The sequence below is a fragment of the Panthera tigris genome, chromosome A3, assembly GCF_018350195.1.
Source record: "Panthera tigris isolate Pti1 chromosome A3, P.tigris_Pti1_mat1.1, whole genome shotgun sequence".
NCBI classification, from domain to species: domain Eukaryota; kingdom Metazoa; phylum Chordata; class Mammalia; order Carnivora; family Felidae; genus Panthera; species Panthera tigris.
In genome coordinates this window covers 85,604,271-85,625,431 of record NC_056662.1, presented here as the reverse complement: position 1 = coordinate 85,625,431, position 21,161 = coordinate 85,604,271, and the positions used below count along the sequence as shown (strand labels likewise).

The 21,161-nt window shown below is 40.9% G+C and overlaps 1 protein-coding gene across 8 annotated transcripts in view; it reads right to left on the bottom strand.

Annotated features, from left to right (window-relative positions):
- Positions 1-21,161, bottom strand: part of ANTXR1 (ANTXR cell adhesion molecule 1) — a 219,166-nt gene that overhangs the window by 134,652 nt on the left and 63,353 nt on the right. For all 8 annotated transcript variants that reach the window (XR_006215786.1, XM_042981614.1, XM_007083391.3 and 5 more), the window contains exons 9-10: positions 10,747-10,807; positions 282-380 (exon numbers count right to left, since the gene is read on the bottom strand). Coding sequence is in view for 7 of the 8 variants with exons in the window: in XM_042981614.1 (XP_042837548.1) it covers positions 282-380; positions 10,747-10,807 (160 nt within the window). In the remaining variant the exon portion in view is untranslated. The remainder of the gene's footprint in view (positions 1-281; positions 381-10,746; positions 10,808-21,161) is intronic.

Sequence of the window (21,161 nt, the reverse complement as noted above, 5' to 3'; positions counted from 1 at the left end):
TCAGGAACATCAAGCTTCCCAAGCTCTAACCAAGCAGCACCGGCATGGCCACCAAAGAGGGAGTAGCTTAGCATAGACGTCAGTGGACTGAGAAACAAGTGCCCTGCTGCCTTTCCTGATGGGACACCTTAGGGGCTACCTATGCCTTTGCGGGACGCCTCTCTGGCGGGGAAGGCCCTTCTCTGTGCGGTCCCCTGTGGGAGGCCATGCTGGCAGATGGAGAGCTGGGAAACCCTTCCCGGAAGCTGGCTGAAGAAACCCACAAGTCTGCAAGAACTTACTGAGCGTGACTGACTCGTTGATCTTGAAGCTGCAGAGGACCCTGTCCACGTTTCGGGCATGCCTGAAGCCGTTTCCTCTCACGACCACTTGGAATGATTCTGAAAGGAGGAAGGACAAGCCATGTCATCTGACTGCAGACCGTTAACCTTAAGTTTGCCATCTGCCCTGATGCAGGGCATTTGTTAACTGTTTCACCAGGCTTAAAATATTAGGAAGTTGGTTCAGGTTGGAAACCTAAAGCAGCCACGAGGGTGCCTTTTACCACTTGCTTACCACATCTGTCTCACCAGATGCACATGGGGAAGGTGTATGATTTCTTGCTTTAAATTCCTGCCTTCTTGCCTTTGCCTTCTCCCTCCTACTGGAATGCCCTCCTCCCCGCTTCTCTGTCCCTTCAAATCTTACCTATCTCTCAAGTCCTGGCAGCTTAAGAAACCGTGATCTCTGCAGCTGGGGTGGGGGCACAGAGGAGGGGGCTCTCCACCTCTCCTCCAATCAACTCAGCATTTCTTGTGTCTGTTTTACATACTGGGTTCCCTTGAAAGGCTTTCTTTAGAGCCCAAGGTGCCTCAAATTTTTTGAAAATCACTGCCTTATGGCATTCACGGTCCGTCCTCAACGATGTGGCAGGTGATTATGTAACTGTCAGGTGGTGTCGTTTCTTCCACAACTAGCAAAATGGTACATTAGGTCAGGAATTATTTGATGCTGCTTCAGGTCCTCCTGTCTCTACTGGGCACACCTAGGATTATGTAGGAATAGTTGTACTTAGCGACAAATTAGAATCTTGCTTATCTAGTGGTCATTGTCCAGCCTTATCTGCTTGAACTGACTTTGGCCCTTCAATGTAGTGCTTGCTTTTCTCTATATAGAAAAAATATATTTTGCAGGTCTCTGGCCCTGCCTATCAGTTTCACATTGGCATAATGCATGTAGAACTCATGTAGGTTGAGAAAATTCTTATGAAGTAAAAATCATGATCCTTTATCATAGTCTTACAAAAAGAAAAAAACAGCTAATTTGTTAACTAAATATTTAGAAATATTTGCGTAAGTTTGATAGTAACTAATAGTCCATGCTCTTCTTTCTTTCTTTCTTTCTTTCTTTCTTTCTTTCTTTCTTTCTTTGTCATTCTTTTGTGTATAAAAATTGGGGCTTAGGGGGTGCCTGGGTGGCTCAGTCAGTTAAGCATATGACTCTTGGTTTCGGCTCAGGTCACGATCTCACAGGTTTGTGGGTTCAAGCCCCGCATTGGGCTCTGAGCTGACAGCACAGAGCCTCCTTGGGATTCTCTCTCTGCCCCTCCCCTGCTCGCTTTCTGTCTGTCTCTCAAAATAAATAAACTTTAAAAATGTGTGATATATGAAAAAGAAATAGACTAAAAGTCAGAGGAAAATGCAATATTTGTGAAAGTGGATCTTGAATGGTAAATTGCTATACAAAATGGACATTTTTGTTGGAGGAAGAAGGGGGTTAGAGAACTAGCATAGGGATCACTCCCAGACTTAATAAATGTCATGAGTGAAAGTCCGCTTCATTCCCAGGAAGCGAATTTAAAGATCGTGTTTGCCAAGATAATAATACTGGATGCTAATCGCACCCTCACTGTGTGCCAAGCCCTGTGATAAGCCTTGTATATGTCCAATGTCATTTCAGCCTCACCACAGTCCAGAGAGGTACAAATGAGAAAACTGATCTTAGTGAGGTTAAGTAGTTGGTCCCACATCACAGGCTAGCAGCTGTCAGAGGTGAGCCGGAATCCTGGTCTGTCAGGCAGGCATCAAATGCCATCCCCCCAGGCCTCAGCCATTAGGCTGAAAAGGATCTTCATTGTCTTGTGACCTATGATCAGCTTCAAGACTGAAGTTGTGATTTTTAAAAAGTTTATTTTATTTTCGTTTTAGACGGGTTTGCTGTTTTGCAGAAAAGTGGGGCTGGCCTGGATAGGGAGGCAAGAAATTAAAACCCAAGCAAGAGAACCCAGAGGCACCACATGGCCACAAAGAGTACAAGTTAGAACAGAATGCTTTGTAGAAGTAAAAAGGACCTTAATGATAAGAAAATTGAGATTCTGACATTTTAAATGACTTGCCCAAGGTCATGTGATTTGTAGGCAGCAAAACTGGAACTCTATCCAAGTGTTCACTGCTTTAGTATTGAACTATGGTAATTAAGGTCATGGGCAAATGGTTTTTCAGGACCACAAGTCCTATGAATACTAAGAATTTACATATGCATCTTTATGCAATTGCTAAGTTTAGAAGGATGGACTTGATTTTCTCTAGATGTCTGCCGGGCATGTGACTGATGACGCAGTTACTTCAACAAGCATTCTATTAAGTGTCAAACATGGTGGAAGAATCTTATTGTATCTCCTTTACTCATTTAAGCCTATAGAAACCTATTCCTGTTTTTTATTTTGAACGTTAGACATCCAGAAATCCTCAGTTGGACACTTTTGCTGATGCAAAATGTTTTCGGCCTCACTGCTGTGCTACTTCTCTTGTTTCCTCAAACATCAGTGGGAGACAAGACTCTGGAAATGCAGGCCACGTGCCAAGCTCTCTTCTCTAACACCATGTTCTAGCATTACCAGTTCAGCTGCTGAGTCCTCTATAAAAAAGGCTGCCCACATGTCTGCTTGGCCTGACCTCAGGGTGTTTAGAAAGAAAGGCAGCCGCGATCCATGACGTGGCGATGGTGGAAAGCGAACAACTTAACCCCCTCGGCCCCGGGGAGAAGATGGAGGAAATGACGCTCTGGGAACCACACCAGAGCAGAGGCATGCTCCCACCCTGCCGGGTATGGTTTCTGTGTTCGTGCGCACATTTGGTTTCCAGAAGGGCCCAAACATCTGCCCCTGCAGCCCGACTGGAATGTCAGCTCTTCACACATGCAAGTTATGTAACAAAACTCTGTCTCTCGAATCTGCCAGTAAGTGAGAACCGGGACAGATGATTTAAGTGCATTTATCCAGAGAGCCCTGAACCCACCTTTCACAATATGTACAGCCAAGTGTTTTTAGGCGATTTGCCTGTTGGGTAACTGCTCCTATAAGAAGTGCCTAGGGATTGTAGGGCTTTAGGGAGGAATTTCTACTTGGAAATGATCTTTAATCTCATCTTTTAAGATATATATTCTTTAAGATATATGTTTATTATGATTCTTTCTTCACTTCATTCTCAATTATAATTTAAACTTCCTGAGAGTAGAGGCCATCGTTCCTAGTTCTTTAAAATTTTTGACTGTGCCTAATCCAGGGCTGAGCCAGTCTCAGTATTGAAAGAATAAATAAATGACACATCTTGGTACAGGAAGGGAATAAATAGGAGGGAAAAGATGGTCATTTATTCATGTACAGTCAGGTCTAATCCTGTTTGTTTTCTGAGGCTTAATAAGGTCAATGAATGAAGAGATGCTTGACACTATTAGTCATTAGGGAAATGCAGATCAAGGTCACAATGAGATATCACTCCATACTCACTACAATGGCTGTGATAAGAAGGATGGACAAAAACAAGCATTGGTGAGTGAATTAGAACGCTTCTACCTTGCTGTTGGGAATGCGAAATGGGGCACCTGCTCTGTGAAATAGTGTGGTGGCTCCTCAAAAAGGTAAACATAGAATTCTCTTATGACCTAGAAATTTCGCTCCTAGGTATGTACTCAAGAGAACTGAAAGTGCATGTCTACACAAAAACTTGTACATGTATGTGCATAATGGCATTATTCATAATAGCAAAAAAGCAGAAACAATTCAAATGTTCATCAACTATGCAGATGGTATTCATACAATGGAATATTATTCACCCATAAAAGGAATGAAGTTCTGACACATGCCATGACATGGATGAATCTTGAAAACATTATGCCAAATGAAAGAAGCCAGACGTGAAAGTCCACATAATGCATGATTCCATTCCATTTCATTTCCATACGAAAAGTTCAGCAAATCCATAGAGACAGAAACTCAACTGGCAGATGCCAGGGCTGGAGGGAAGGGAAATGGGGAGTGACTGCTTAATGGGTATAGGGTTTCTTTTTGGGGTGATGAAAATATTCTGGAATTAGATGGTGGTTATGGTTGTACAACTTCGTGTATGTAACAAAAACCACTGGATTGCACTTTTTGAAAGGGTGAATTTTATAGTATGTGAATTATAGCTCAATTAAAAAAATAAAAAATAAAGTCCATGAATAGTTGGATAAACTTAATTTATTCTGTTCCCTCCCTTTGTTTTTCTTTTCTTTTCTTTTCCTTTCCTTTCCTTTCCTTTCCTTTCCTTTCCTTTCCTTTCCTTTCCTTTCTTTTCTTTTCTTTCTTTTTGAAATGTGGAACACATAGTTTTGCGATGATCTCAGTAAAGATCACTTATTATTCACTGTATTGAAAATGAGACATCTTTACATTCTCCATTTGCTCTGGTTGCCTAAGACTTGTGCAAAATTATTGTTACTGATATTTCACCTTGTGAGTTAGTCTGAATTTTCTTTCCTATTAGATGCTTAATGTGACATGAAACATAAATATAATAGAGACTGGTGTGTATGAAGTACCTTCTGATGTCTTAATTATTCTAGAACTTTCTGATTTTATAGCTATTTAATTATAAAAGCTTTAGTGTGGTATAATTGACATAAGTAACTTGCATATAAAGTATATTACTTGACAAATTTTGACATATGTATATAATCATGGGACGATACAACAATCAAGACACTGAACACATCCATCACTCTCAAAAGTTTTCAAGTGCTTCTTCGTAAGATCTCCCTCCTGCCCCTCCCCATGACCATGCAACCACTGATCCCCTCTCTGTTGTTGTAGATTAGCTTGCAATTTCTAGAATTTTATGTAAATGGCATCATACAGTAAATACATTTTTTGTCTGGCTTCTCTTACCCAGCATAATTATTTAAAAATTCACCCATAATTATTTTGAGATTTATGCATAGTCTATTCCTTTTTATTGCTGAGTATCATTCACTATATGGATAAACCGCAATTTGTTTGTCCATTGCCTGTTGATGAACATTTGAGTTCTTCACAGTTCTTGACTATTAAAAATGAAGCAGTTATTAACATCTGTGTCCAAGTCTCCGTCTGGACACAGACTGCCTTTTCTCTTGGATAAATACCTGGGAGTAGAACAGCCAGGTCGTATGATAGGTGTATGTTTCATTTTTAAAGAAAACGGTCAGAACTACTTCCCAAAGTGATTGTGTCATTTTACAGTTCCACTAATAGTGTGTGAGAGTCCCTCCTCCAAACAGAAACATCTTTAAATGAGAAGGAAAGGCCAAGCCGAGAATTAAGTAAGCCATTCCCAAGAGGTGCCTAAGGGCCAGGCACGAGCTCTTTGAAAAACAATGAAACGTCAAAGAAATGAAACCACTGTTTGATGTTGCTTAAATGTGTCTCTTTTAAGCATCCAATTCCAAATGATAAACATGAAGCCTAAAACTACCTTCTTTCTGTGCGAACCCACGCAGTTTTACTACCAACGGTGGGAAACAGCACAGTAGGAATGGTGAGGACAATGTGAGGAGTTAAATATGATCTTCTGTTTCTGGAGTACAACAACATCAAATGTAGAACAGTTGGCAGTTTGCACACTTGATTCCAATTAGTTCCTTCCTGGAGAACTTGCTTATATCGAACACTGTGAGCTATTCAAGTTTGAGGCCAACTGAGTGGGACCAGAGGAAAATTGTACTTAGGCAAAAGCATGCATTTCCTGAGGAGGAGCTAAATTAGGCAGGGCCACTCTAACAAGGGGTCAACTCTCCTAATTACAGAGGCTAATCTGTAAAAATATTGATTAGGAACTTTTTAAAAGAGTCTATGTTGGAAGGGAAACAGAATTATTTAAATGCAGGTAATGTCAAAGGTGCTTGAGCAGATGAATTCCTACATGTTTTAGAACACGAACTATAAATACAGTGACATATGCACTGTGCTAAATATTAACCATATGCTTGGCCCGTGTCTCGGGGTGACAGTGGGGAATGGTGGGGAGTATGGTGAACTGGAAAGAATACATGCTTCTTTTAAAGGGAAGTTATTCAGTCTCCGATAATCTTTATCTTGCAATAAATACAAGCCCAGTGTTACTAGATATGATTTTTCAAGACATGATAGAAATCTGAATTTTTAGGCAAAATCATATTCTTAAATGTTGGTAATAAAGTTAAGTTATGATTTTTTTTTTTTAAATGTAGTGTGGATCAAAAAGAACCTGTGTGGAGACCAGAGAGGGCTTATAGGCTGCCCATTTGTAACCTCTGGGAAGGTTCTCTCTCCAAGTAGTTAAACCCATGAAATTGAAGGAAATTCTTTTTTTTCTTTAAGTTTATTTATTTATCTTGAGAAAGAGACAGAGAGAGTGAGTGGGGGAGGGGAAGAGAGAGAGGGAAACAGAATCTTAAGCAGGCTCCGTGCTGTCAGTGCAGAGCCCTATTCAGCGCTTGAACTCATGAATGTGAGATCACGACCCGAGCCAAAATTGAGAGTCGGACCCTTAACAAACTGAGCCACCCAGGTGCCCCTGAATGAAATTCTTTCTGATCAGAGCAGATTAATATTCTTCTCACTCCCTTTCCCCATTAGGACTTTGTGTTAAAATGCAAAATAGTTCCAGGTATACTGGATTCTTGGCCATTAAAAAAAATCAGCCATTAGCTGAAATTATGCCTTAGCTGAAATTGAATTAAGACTTTAGAAACTTAAAATTATAAAGGACACCCAAAGGGGGATAGTATCTAGTTACAGATGGCCACTGCTCACATAATTCTAAGGGTGGAAAATTCAGACCATCCATTCCATTGCTAGAAAGCTTTAGTTGTAAATGTTCCCTTGTAAATGTTAAGCCCAAATTCGCCTCCCTGATTTCCTCCCCAGCTTCTCCATGGTGGTCTCCAGAAGCTACACATAGTAAGCATAATAATTCCTTTCCACATGGGGATTCTGTAAGTTTATGAAGATGCTCTTGCAAGGGTCTCAATCCTGTGTGTGAATCTCCATGGTTACTTCAGACCTTCCTCAGTCCACCAGCATCTCATTATTGTTCCACTGCTCTTTGAGCAGATCTCCACGGCAGAGCTTCATGTGTGGTTTTCTACTGTATCTGAACATAAGACTATCTTCCAGAGTAGACTGTGAATTTCGTGGGTGGTTGGGAGCAAGCTCTATGCATTTGTGTGCTCATGTCTTTTCATGTTGTTTGGTACATGGTAGACACTAAGAATCGATGGAAAGAAAGAGGAAAGAAAGCTAGGAAGAAAAGAAGAAGGAAAGGAAAGAAATAAAGGAAAAGAAAAGCAAGCAAGGAAAAGAAAGAGGGAGGGAGGGAGGAAAGAAGGATGAGGAAAAAAGGAAGGGAGGGAGGGAGGAAGGAAGGAAAGAATCTGTGAATGAATTTTTAGTATTGTTTCCAGATCCACCACCACCTTTTCTATGGGCATGTCTTTGTCAATGCCATTTTTAAAATGTGTGACTTGGGCCATGGTCTAAATATGGACAGTGTTATGTTAAGTGAAATAAGTCACACAGAGAAAGACAGATACCATATGTTTTCACTCTTATGTGGATCCTGAGAAACTTAACAGAAGTCTATGGGGGAGGGGAAGAAAAAAAAAAAGAGGTTAGAGTGGGAGAGAGAGCCAAAGCATAAGAGAGTCTTAAAAACTGAGAACAAACTGAGGGTTGATGCGGGGTGGGAGGGAGGCGAGGGTGGGTGATGGGTATCGAGGAGGGCACCTTTTGGGATGAGCACTGGGTGTTGTATGGAAACCAATTTGACAATAAATTTCATATTAAAAAAAAAACCATGGAATTGTAAGACATGAAATTAGCTCTCTTACCCTGGACACTTACCCAAAGATCTTGTCAGCTTTTTTTTTTTTTTTTTTTTCCCTCAGAGGTATTCTTTTTTGGCTATGAAGATAGCTATCTGTCCTTGTTTTTTCTTTTTCCTTGCATGAACTGCTACTAAGTCAGGTTTCCCTAAATTGGCATTTGAACCCAAGTTCCACACTTTGTATCTGCCCCATTAAATTTCACCCTGTTATTTGCAGCCTGACATATCTTGCTGGATCTCAGTTTTGTTGTCTGCCCAGTGCATTATCTCTCTGCCTCTCTCAGAGCTCAGTTTGCTGTCAGAACTATGGCTGTTGCTGAGTTGTTGGTGAGAGCCAGCTGAGATCATTGTCTTGGGGGAACAGGACTGTCAGCATAGAGTGCCTTGACCAGGACAGGCCTGGGTGGAGCTCCGAAGCAGGGGCTGCTCTGGGGACCAGGGAAGGGACGCAATTCATAGAGAGGGGAGGGGGCTGAGAAGAAAGATTTCTGGTGAAAGTGAATTTTACTTTTTTTCACAAATTTTTCTAGGGCTCAGTCCCACCATTCTACTTTAGAAATGTGAACAATCAGTTACTTCTTGTTTCTTTTTACCTCCCACACATATTGGGTTCATCCTTTTGCAGGTACTCTGAGCTTTATTGATGTTCTCCCCAATTTTCTTTCAGTAAAGAAAGAAATAAAGAAATAAAGTAAAGAAAAAATACGGGCATGTTTTTCTCATCTAAGTATGTTATCAACATCACGATTCTTGCATTGACCTTCAATCCTCATTACAATGATGTTGATGATAATGTCACCTTGCTCTGTACAACAGTTTATGTTTTTCAAAGCACTTTGATGTAAATCCCTGGGTCTTTGCAGTAGCCTAATGAAAATTACACAGTGGGTCTGCTCAGGTCTACCTGACAGGTGCTCACTGCCGTGGACAATAAAAAGGGTGCCAGTCCTTCAGGAAAGCCTAACTTACTCTAGAGAATGATCAGCAGTAGCCCTTCAGGAAAATCCATGGAAGAACTTTTGGTGTAAGAATATCTTTCTTTCAGAAGTTTCCTCTTCTCCTTAGTAACGTTATTCTCTAATTAGCATGTTTCAATCCTTATGGTTCTCATTTAAGAGAGATGGGAGCTTGCCTTTTTCAACAGCAAGGGCTAGCTTCCATTATTGTGTCTTATCTTTTTTTCTTTATAAAAAATAAAAGAAAACCGAATTGGGTAGTTTACTCTAATACAGGAAATTACTGTTTGTTTATAAAATATGCAGTATTGCAGATATGCCAAAGATTTAAAAAATGTCGAAAGAAAGCTCCCTTGGATTGGATTGACCAGAGATTTGTCTATTTTATGGGTTCTACCAAAGAAATAGCTCTTGCAATGATTTGCAGTTGAATTGGTCTCATGTGTTTAAATTTATTAATGCATTTTAATTTTTTTTTCTTGTAGTTCCTTAGTTTAAAAAAAATCTTTTACTTCATTCTTAATTACTTATTTTTCTTTTCCATTTCATAAGAAACATTGAAATATGTGAATTTGCTAGGATCAGACTCTGATATTTCTGCCATCTTCATCAAGTTTATATATGTGGTATTTTCATTGTCTCAAATCTCAGTGATATATAAAGGAGAGGTTGGTTGACTACTCTGTGATTCAAGAATTATTATCTGTTGCCCAAGTAGTTGGGATTTTTGTTGTTTGCTTGCTTTGGCCTTGTTCTCTCTTTGACTGTTAGTTTCTGATTTTGCTTCATTTTTAATTAGTTCAAAGGTACTAGGTTAATTTCTTGTGGTTAAGTGAAAGGAGTTAGTAAGGGTCAAATGGGCAAAAATCAGTGCATTGTTTGTTGGAGAAATAATGAATCAAGATACTCAGCCAACATTAAGTGACTGACCATCTATTAAGTGCCAGGTACTCTGTTAGGCAGATAAGATTTTTTCTCTGTCTGCAAGAACCCTACAGAAGGGGAATTGATTATGTTATGAATTAACAGGAATTGTTTTAATTGTCTTTAGACTTTCTGATTCACTAAAAGGTTGCCACACACCTAGTTTGCACATTGCTAAACTCCAAGTCTGGGTTTTCTTCATGAATGCGGTAATTGCGTAATTAAGGAACCTCCCTATTTTCTAATTATTTTAAAATGAAGGACGTATAAAAATTGGGAAGGTGGATTTACCTTGAGCTAATGACCCCTAATTGAGGCTCCTCACTGCACAGACCTCTTAGAAGGCCCTGGCACTGGGTACATGTGGTCATACGCTTTTGTCAAATTTGAGAAGGTAGGATTTTTCGATTCTTTTTCTTAACAGGTTCTTCTGGATCAGTTCCACTTCTAGTCAGAGCAGGATGTTGGTGGTGATGTGTGGGAATGCAGTATTTCTGCGATACTCTCGTAATTAGTTCCCGTGAAAGAAGAGAATTTGGACAGACTTTGTCAAACAACTGTCATGTTGCTTCTTTCTTTTCTTTTTTCCCTAGGAGCAAATTTATTTAGCAATTTCTATTCCTCTTTCCACCCTCCCCTTCTCCCCACCAATGAAATAAACCTGTGATTTGGACTCAAAATACCATCATTTGTATGAGACCAATTAACACTTAATTTCAATTTACCTCCAGCACATATGGTGGATGGTTCAGCTGCTAAAATTTCGATGCAGGACTTCTTCAAAATCTAGAAAGAGAGGAAATCAAAAAGTCAAAGCACAGCTTATTTTATTAGAAGCAGAGTTTTGCTTTTAGTTACCATGATAGGAAGGTTCAAGGACATTATGTTGTAGTGGGTGGGTGGGTGGTAACATCTTTACTAATATTAACATCAAACATTTAATGAGCCAACATCAAACATTTAATGAGCCAACATTATGATAGATGCCTCTGGGTGTCCCAAATGCCATGAGAATTATTCATTCATTTGTTCTTTCAGCAGATACTTAGGGAGTCTAAGATATGCCAGTCTTGGTTATGAAAGGTTTAACATCTAGTTGGGGAAATGGGACTTACACTTGAAAAGATAAATAACAATGCCTTGTCATTGTGGTAGGTGCAGGGTGAAAGGGCAGATACTAGGAACTGTGGAGTTCGTGGGGGAAAATCACCGAGGGAGGGCTAGTAATTGGGAAGGACTTTATGGAAGAGGTGGGTGCTGAGGGTAGGACTCTGTCAGGTGGAGAGGAGTGAGTTTAGGGGAAGGTTGGGATCCAGTCATGGAATGGCCTAAGCAAAGGCAAGGGAGTAGAAATATATAAACCTCTTTAGCTGAACCTCTTTCAAGGAGCTTGAAAAGTAAAAATAAAAGAGTGATAATAGATAAAGCTGGAGAGGTAAGATGGAGAATCATTTTCAGATCATTCAGAATTCCCTTTTTGTTAGAAAAGTCTGGAAAGAAGTTTCCAGAGATGACACTTAAGGCTGCTTGTTGTGCCTCACTCTTTGGATCCTGATAGCCTCCCTTAAATGAAAATGGACTCTTCCCTCCAAAAGAGTGCTTGTAGGGTTGAGAGAAGAGTGTCAAGGAACCAACCCCATCACCACACAGGGAGTTAATCAAAGCTGATTCTGGTCAAAGCAGGTTATCTGACTGGGGGGCATAAGCTTCTCTCCACCATTAATGAATCTTGTGTCTGGTTGAATATTGATTCTCAAATTTCATCCAAGCATTTTAAACAAGTATAGGACACTGAGTTAATTTACCAAGTAATGAAATCTCCTTATTTGAGCCTTACTTAATTTGGAAATTGAGATGGTTCGGAGGGCTGAAGGAAACTATGTCTCTATTTATGAAAGGGGCATTTGTTGAAGGAATTAATAGTGAAATTATAACATTTAAAATCTGTAAAAGGAAAAAAGCTTCTTTTGGCTTTAGGAAACACCCATTTGTTTGCATTGATGTATTTATATATGCTTCTTTGTCCCAGCTTAAGTGATACACACACCATAAGACACAATAAATTACAAAAGGGGAGAAAATGGGTTAAAGAAAAAAAATAAGGGGAAGATGAAGTAAAGAATGAGAAGAGCATAAAAAATATATACTGTGAAGAACTTATGTCCTTGCTAGGAATGGCTCATGGATTTAGTTCTAAGCTTTCCAGCAGCAAATGAGAAGGACAGGCAATTTTTATGAGATTCTCAATCACTGGAATAAAAAACAAATCAGTTTCTCAGAAGAGATAATATTTACCCATTCCAGAGAGAAATCTGGGCATCCTCATAGAGAAGCATTGTGAAAGGAAATGAATAAAATGAAGACCATACTTCAGAAAATCTTTATCTCATGTGCAGATGACAACACACTAAAATTTAGTCATTGAAACAGGCTTTCTCACAATCATGTGTTTTAAGTAATTCTATAGACCCAAAAGTCCTAAGAAGTAATATCTCTTTTTTTTTTTTTTGACAATTCTAGAATTCAGATTTCCAGCTACTTTTATTCCTTCCCGCTCATACAATTTAAAGGCATTGTCGTACATTGATTTCTCTATTTGTTTTCAGCTTCTACAGGATACCACAGTAGGAAGCAATTTGTTCCTTTTTGTCAGCATTTGCCTTGTTTCTCTGGCTTCTGCTTTACCCAGCCATTCCTGCCCACCTCAAACACAGAGCCTCAGATCCCCACCAGTGCCGGGGACTGTTCTGACAGCAGAACGAAATTCCCACGTCTATGTCCATCTTGGGTAGGGTGAGTGGTCCTCACACACCTGGCTCTGGGTACCTGGTATCACCACTGAACTCCTGAGTCCCCTTCATTGTCACTTTGACTTGAGATCAGGGCCCCCGAGGATGTATGTGTGGCATCTGTATTTCCCTTCCGGCTTCTCCACCTTTCCCATTCCATGGTTTATCCAGACCTTTAGGTCTCTTACGTAGGTAGCAACATCCTAGGGCTGGGGCTTGCTAGAATACTGGTGTGCAGGGACTCATATCCCAGAAGACAATTGTCCTACTTGAATCATGATGACTGTCCACTCCCAACCACATTTGCTGCCACTGGGCTCTTCCTGCTTTCAGCTGGTGGATGCTTTGACTGAGGGAGGTAGCCACCCCTTTCCACATGTCCCAAGGCACAAACCTCCAAACAGGCCACATTGGAAGAAACAGAATTAACCCATATGGAGAAACTTAGTAAACAGTGGCATCAGAACAACACAAAGCTATTTTTTTTTTTATGTTTTAAATCAAATTCCTCAGGCACATGGCATCTCTTAATAAATCGTTTTATCATCCACAACTAAAGATTTCAAAATAGCCCAAGAATAAAAATTGAGCTATTGGATCTATCCTGTCCCCATTCCCAATCTCCATCAAAACACACAAATGAAATTTTCACCCATGTACGTTCCTGACTTGGAACCAACATTTTTGAACCAACTTTAATACTGAATCAGGGGTCGGTAGAGGAAACACCCGTGAATCTCTGACCACAAAGACACACTAGCAGGTTTTGTCATAATAAACACATGCTGTATTATTCTCTCAAAGCGTCTGCAATTAGTTGATAAATCTAAGGAGTGTATGAAGGGCCAAAAAATGTCAGCCAAGCTCTATGATTCAATCCAGTAAAAACACAGCTTTCCCAATCTTAACTTAAAACATCTGGAAGGGATACACTGCAGCCAATAGAGCAAAATTTATCAGTGAGGGGGATGGGCAGGATTTGTCTGGGACTGCGGCTTATATTAGTTTGAAATGTCTGGTTTCAAAAGGTAGGAAGTCACAATGGCAGTAGGTGGATTTGGGGGGTTCCCTTGGTTATTAGCAGCCCAGACTATAATCAGTCTGTCTGAGCTGCAGTAGACAAAAGATTAGCTTAGGGTCTGGAGACTGGATAGAAGTGGTAGGGGCAGGGGATCTGTCCCCACCTTGAACAGTGGTAGCCATGGAGGATTCGCATAGAACATTGGGAAATTGCTTGAGGGAGTGGAATGGACTCATACAGGGTCAGGGTGATGTTAGAGGCGACAGTATAACTGGCTTCTTATGGAGACTGGGCTAAGACCACTATATGTCTCAAGTATAATCCAACGTGAGGAGTGGGTCTTGGCCCTGATTGTAAGCCCTGAACTATCGTCATACAAATCCTTTCACTTCTCTGAATCCCAGTTTTGGAGAGCAGTTTAACATACTGAGGATAGCTTGGAATCTGGAATCAAATGGCTTGGGTTAACTCCCTCATGAGCAGTGTGACCTTGGGCAAGTTCCATAACCTCTCTGAGTCTCTGTTTCCTCATTTATAAACAGTACCTACTGCATAAGGTTGTTGAGTTGGGAAGGTTAAATGAGAATACCAGCAGTGCCCATAGCACAGTACCTGGAATCCCAAAAGTTCTCAACTAATGGTAACTATTACTCTGAAGAACTTGGGCCCTGGAGACAGATGAGATAGATTTGAGCTCTGAAAAGATTTATGTTCAGATCTGAGCTACCACTTACTGGCCGTGTGGACTTAGGCAAGTTATTAAAGCTCAGTTTCCTTTTCCGTAAAAGGGGGATTAAGAAATACACTGACCTCAAAGGGCTGTATGATGGTAAACTGAATGACTGACATAAATGCAGAGACATTTAGTTTGTAAACTCAACTGGACTTTGGTGGTCAAATTCATATCAGATTGGAGAGTCAGGAAGGGAGTGAGTTCAAGGAAAACTGGCAAGGGTTTTGGTCTTACAGACAGATCTAGACAGATGTAAAGGGTCAGTAGATAGTCATTTAATGACTCTTGGGCCACCAGCCAACAAGTGTCCTTCATGAAAATAAGGTACCAAGGAATGTGATCAGAACAATCTTAATAGTAAAGCACTTAGGAGAATGTCTGACATATATACCATCAAACAATGGTAGCTGTTATTATTACTTTTGTTAATACTATTATTTCTACTTCTCTTGGGCAAAGACAGTAGCTCATTCTATGCTTCTATCCCATCACCCATCGCTGGCTCCTGCTTAATCATATCTGCTGAAAAAGAAACCCAAAAGATGGCTAATAGTATTTTCCTGCCACCTTTTGGACCGATTTCAAAAAGAAGAGATATGGGGAGGCACGTTTGAAATCCACAAAGAACTATATAAATGCAATGTGGTATGGTTACTTTTGCTCACTTCATTAGATTGTTGGGGGAGTAAGAGGAACAACAGATATAAAAGAACTTTGCCAAGTAATAAGAGCTATTTAATATATTTAAAGTGAAATCTATTGTGGACCAGTCCAGGTTGTATATAAAGGTTTATTATTTTTTTTGGTTCCTAAAACTGTAGTGTCCTTTTTTTTATAAAGTTTGCAGTTTCTGCAGGGATTTCTGAAGAATCCTTAAATAATTGTGGATATTCACATAGAGTTATCAGGAACCCCTCCCTTACCATACACACACCTAATTTTTTCCCCCTAATTACTCTGCCTCCTTCCCCAATAAACAACCGGTTTTTATCTACTTGGTAATTTCCTGTTGAAATATTTTTCTGTTGGGGCACCTGGGTGGCTCAGTCAGTTAGGTGTCTGACTTCAGCTCAGGTTTGTCAGTTTGAGCCCTGCGCTGAGCTCTCAGCTGTCAGCACAGAGCCTGCTTTGGATCCTCTGTTCCCTTCTCTCTCTGCCTGTCCCCTGCTTATTTTCTCTCTCTCTCTCTCTCAAAAATAAATAAACATTTTCTAAAAAAGATTTTTTTATGTCTGTAATAAAGACCAGCCTCTTTCACCCATTCATAGTATAGGGCCTTTTGCTTCCATGCATCTGTCAGAAAGTCTTTCAGAGCACGTTCCTTGGTGCCTTAATTGTCATGAAAGGCACATTCTGGTTTTAAGGTGTCTGGAGCATGAAGTAGGCTGGTCCAAGTGTGGTTCAACCACCTCTTGACTGATTACGTCTATGTGGTTCTCCAAGAAAAAACTTAGCAGCTGTCCTTAACCTCACCGTCACCCTTCAAACCGAATATAGATGTTGCCACCCCGCCTATGCCCTGGTGATTTTACCAATAAAATATTTTTGCATCCATCCACATTTTTGTATAGACTGCCATCCTTCAGAGGACTTATTGTAGTTTATAATTATATATTTATTTTTTTTGATTGTTTGGTCATTTTCTATCTTTCTCCTTAGACTATGAACTCTAGAGGTGAGGACTGCATTTGTTTTAGCCATCACTACAATCACAATGCCTACCTGGAACATAGGAGGCACTAAATAAATATTCATTTATTTATTTATTTATTAAAAAATTTTTTTTTAACGTTTATTTATTTTTGAGACAGAGAGAGACAGAGCATGAACAGGGGAGGGGCAGAGAGAGAGGGAGACACAGAATCAGAAGCAGGCTCCAGGCTCTGAGCCATCAGCCCAGAGCCCGACGCAGGGCTCGAACTCACAGACTGCGAGATCGTGACCTGGGCTGAAGTCGGACGTCTAACCGACTGAGCCACCCAGGCGCCCCACTAAATAAATATTTATTGAATAAATGAATAAATGCTGTATCTACATGGCTTCATAAACTGGCATTCTAGCATATTAGGTATTGGTTTTCCTTTTTCTCTATAAATGCAATTTTAGGGTCTTTTAAATAACAGGGCCATATACTATACTTGTAACACCTCCCTCTTATTTTTAATCTTTAAAATATGCTTATTTAGAGAGAGAGAGAGAGAGAATGAGCTAGGGAGGGGCAAAGAGAGAAGGAGAGAGAAAATTCCAAGCAGGCTCTGCACTGTCAGTACAGAGCCTGATGCAGGGCTTGATCTCACAAACCGTGAGATCGTGACCTGAGCTTGAAATCAAGAGTTGATTACTTAACTGACTGAGCCACCCAGGCCCCCCACACATCGCTTTTCTTATGAAGCACCACCACTATTGGGCACTGCTTTCCCAGATGACCTATTTCAATAACTCTATTTTTTTTTAATGGCTTATCTTCTCAAACAGTAATGCTATAGGTCTATCATGGCCCCATGTCTAAGATCTAAACTGGCCCATTTTGTAAAAGGCCTTGACCCCTTTGCTTGAGAAAAATGGAGAGCTCTGGGCTTGGGAGATGAGACTCAGGCTCTCACAGAGGGCCACATACACTATTATAGCTGATGGTGGAATGCACATTGGCTAAGCCTGGGGACCACTGCTTTTAGAAAACGCTTAGGACATACAACTGTGTCATTCATGCCTTCAGGATTTGCAATGTTGCCTCCATGAATTTTCACTTTATTTGATCTCTAACAAAGTGTTTTTTATTTTTATTTTTTTTAATTTTATTTTTTAATGTTTATTTATTTTTGAGACAGAGAGAGACAGAGCATGAACGGGTGAGGGTCAGAGAGAGAGGGAGACACAGAATCTGAAACAGGCTCCAGGCTCTGAGCAGTCAGCACAGAGCCCGACGCGGGGCTCGAACTCACATACCGTGAGATCGTGACCTGAGCCAAAGTCGGATGCTTAACCGACTGAGCCACCCAGGGCCCCTCTAACAAAGTGTTTTTTAAAAAAGATAGTCACCTTTCCTAATTAAATTCCACTCCACACTTTAAACCAATAATCAGAGCTATTGTTAACTATGGATATTATCCTAGATCCTTGTCTGTTGTATAAAATCTGCATTTAAAATAAAAACCTACTATTATACCCTCATCCTTTTGGGATTCACATATGATTTTACCTATACTCAGACATTATGCTGAATAAATACTCTAGACACAAGAAACACAATTTAAATGGATTACTGAATTTTAGACAGTAAGGCTTATCCTCAAAATATGCACAAGTTTTTGTCTGAGGGGAGAGGACCCAGCTCACTTAAATAAATACGACTCTTCTCTCCATTAGCTTCACATTCAGTGAGGGTCTGGTGTGAAGGAGCATAGCGCAAACAAGATTATGAAACTGAGGAAATTCATTTTTCCCCCCCACTAAACTACTTTCCTCTCCTGTTTGCAGGAGGAAAGCTCAGATAGCTGTGAACTCCAAAATGTGGTTTATTTAGGAAGATGAGCTTGCTGACCTCCTGAATATTGGGGAAGTCAGTGGCCCTCCTTGAGAGCTGAACCCTGCAGCATTTCACTGGTTTTTGTTCTGAATTCTGGTGTTGCTTTTACAATGGGTCTTAACAGATTCCTAGATATGAGGAGGAATCGCTGGAGGAGTGGGGGTGACCTGAGGAGTAACCGAACATCCCCTCTGCAACCTTGGGAGCTGCGTCAAGCTATGGGAATTTTTATTACATTTGGACCCTTCAATAAGCCAAATAGAAATAATAGCTTAGTTGAAATGGCCTGACTGTCTGCAATGCCTGAGTCTAATTAGTAACTGCTGAGGCAAATGTTTTTTAGAAAGATTTTCTGCTCACTACAGAAACTACAGTTGATTCTTAATTTATGTTTTGTATCCAGGCCTGCTAATGTGAACGGAGCCCCAAATGCCATCGTTTTATAGATGCAGTCTTGGAAGAGAGGGTGGGGGGAGGACTGAGAGGATTTTGCAAGAAACAGCCACAAAGCTGCCCACTTGTCATGAAGTGTAGGTCACAAATGCCATGCAGCCCTCTGGGCTGCTTTCTAATGAATAAATATGCAAAGCATAGCTTTGGACACCATGAAAAATATAACAAATGGGGCAGTCTCTGTGATTGCACTGTTTAGCATCTTACCAGGATGAACAGCAGATAGCATGAAAAAGGTCCAAGTGCCAAGCCAATGATGCCAACAGTTAGTGCCACTGGGGTTCAAGGCAGGGAGGGTTCAAAGTAGAGGAGAGCCCAGGGCAGGCTCCTTGGAGAAGACAGGACTCAGTAGGGCCTTGAGGTCCAGACAGGCTTTGGGACAGGATTCAGATGGGGCAAAGGAAAAGAAGGGGATTTCCTCTGATCACAAACAAGCCTGACTTAAGAGGACGGCTGCTGTTGCTGAATTGGGCCTCGCCCTCTGCTAGCTCTAGAAAAAGGGTTTGTTCAGTAAAGTCAGGTACTTTCCAGGACTGTGGGAATCCGATGTAGATTTTGATTGGAGGAAAACCCTTAGCAATTCCTGAAAAGGTCTTGGAAGATGGACTTTGCCTTTTGTCATAGCTTTGTTAGGACCTGGGCCAGACTAGGGGGTACAGGTCTTCTAGTTCCCATGAGTGAAAGGGAGAAATCAGCACAGAATCTGGTTTTCATAAATAAAATTATTTCATATGCATCATGGAATAGATTTATTCTTCAGTTTCACTGATCTTACAGCTTCCTTGATAACTGGAATGTTTGTGCCAAAACTTGTGAGAAATCCTTGCAAATATAGTTGTGTTTGCTCAATACTTGTTTATTGTTGATCAAACATGCAGAATGTTCTATGCACTGATTTACCCTCGCTTAATAGGAAGCCCAAGACAGGCTGAAATATTTATTCCAGGGAAATACTCCTAGATGGGCATGGCTTGGTGCCGGCCATTGGGTTCTCCTTCTCATAGACTGCACACAAAGTGGGCACAGCTTGGGGGAGGAGCTGGCATCATGGTAACCAGGCCAAGTGTTGGGATTCAAAGTTGAAGACCTATTTCAGTGGTGTCTGAACCCAGCTTTCATGCAGGTTCCCGTTTCACTGCCTGCAGCACTTTTGCAAAGGCAAACAAAGACCCAGGAGACTTGCTGGACCTTTGCTTCATATTTTTGCTTGAGGGCTGGCGCTACACTTACCAGTTGTGGTCAGTGGAAATTCCCCGAAGAAGCCACAATAAGGGAAGGCAAAGGAATAGTTTCTTCCTTTACAGTTTTACTGGCTTTAAAGGCTACAATCTTTCAACCACCCAAAGTTTGTCTTAAAATTTATCAACCGTATTCTGCAAAAGCAAGTAGAAATTCTGTCCTCAGAGGTAGAGTCCTGAGCATGTGTGGAAGGAAAGACGTTCTTTTCAGCCTGTGTTGAGCTGCCAGCTTCTCTCATGGTGGTAGAACTTCATCTATTGAGTAGAAATCGATATTTTCCAAAGTGCTCCCCCATCTAATAGTAAAAGGTGAGGAGCTCCCCTGCCCACCCACTGTGCACTCTGGTCAGACCACGTGGGGTTTGGCCTTGCCTCTGCTGTGCCTATGTGCACTGCATCACATCATTTCACATTTTTGGTCCTCAGTGTCCCCTTCTCTGAAATGGAGCTACTTCCTGGCCTACCCACACTATTGAGTAGAGCCCTTTGGCCATTCACATTGTGGGCATTAGAGATGGAGGTGAGTGTATTCTGGATCACTGCTCACTGCCATGTGGCCTTGGATAAGCTAGCTAATCTCTGTCCTTATGGCATCTACTTTCGTAGAAGAGATAATGGTATCCACGCTAAATGGTGGTCGTGGGAATCTGATGAGATGCCTATGTAAAATGATCTCCACAGTGTCTAGAACCTCAGAACTCACTGTCATTTTTACTCTCCTAAGGCAATAGAGGCAGGACGAACCCAGACCCCTAACAGCTATGTGTTCTTGGGAAAGTTATCCGAGGTTCAGTTTCTTCATCTGTGGAATAGGAATAAGAACATTTTCTTCACAGTGTTGTTATGATGCTAAAATGGGATCATATGAAATGGGATAAATGAACAACGTCTGGTCCCAAATACGTTATCTGCAGCTGTCGATTTCTCTCTGCCTTTTCCCTATGTCCTAATGAAGAAAGACTAAAACGGGAAACAAGTGAGAACGTGAAAATAACACATTATACAAATCTAATAGGTAAGTACATCTCCCTTAGAGTAGAAAGGACTGGGGAACGGTGAGAGACCAAAACATAGGAACCAGTTTGTGGAAGCAGAGAATCCTGGGATTTGCTGAATCCAGGCCCTGGATAATCAGCTCTTGGTAATCCAGTGGTAATTTTCCACTTCCTGACATTCACGGCTAAGTATTATGGAAAGAGCAGGATCTCTGGAACCAGGCCGGGGTTCAAATTCCCCCTCTCAACCATTATAGGCAGGCAGACTTGGGGCAATTTCTCTGACCTTCCTGCACCTCAGATTCCTCGCCTGTACAACTGGGATAAAGCCTTCTTCAGAGAGTGGCTGTGGAAGCGTGTAGCAGAAATGCTGGTGGACAGAAGA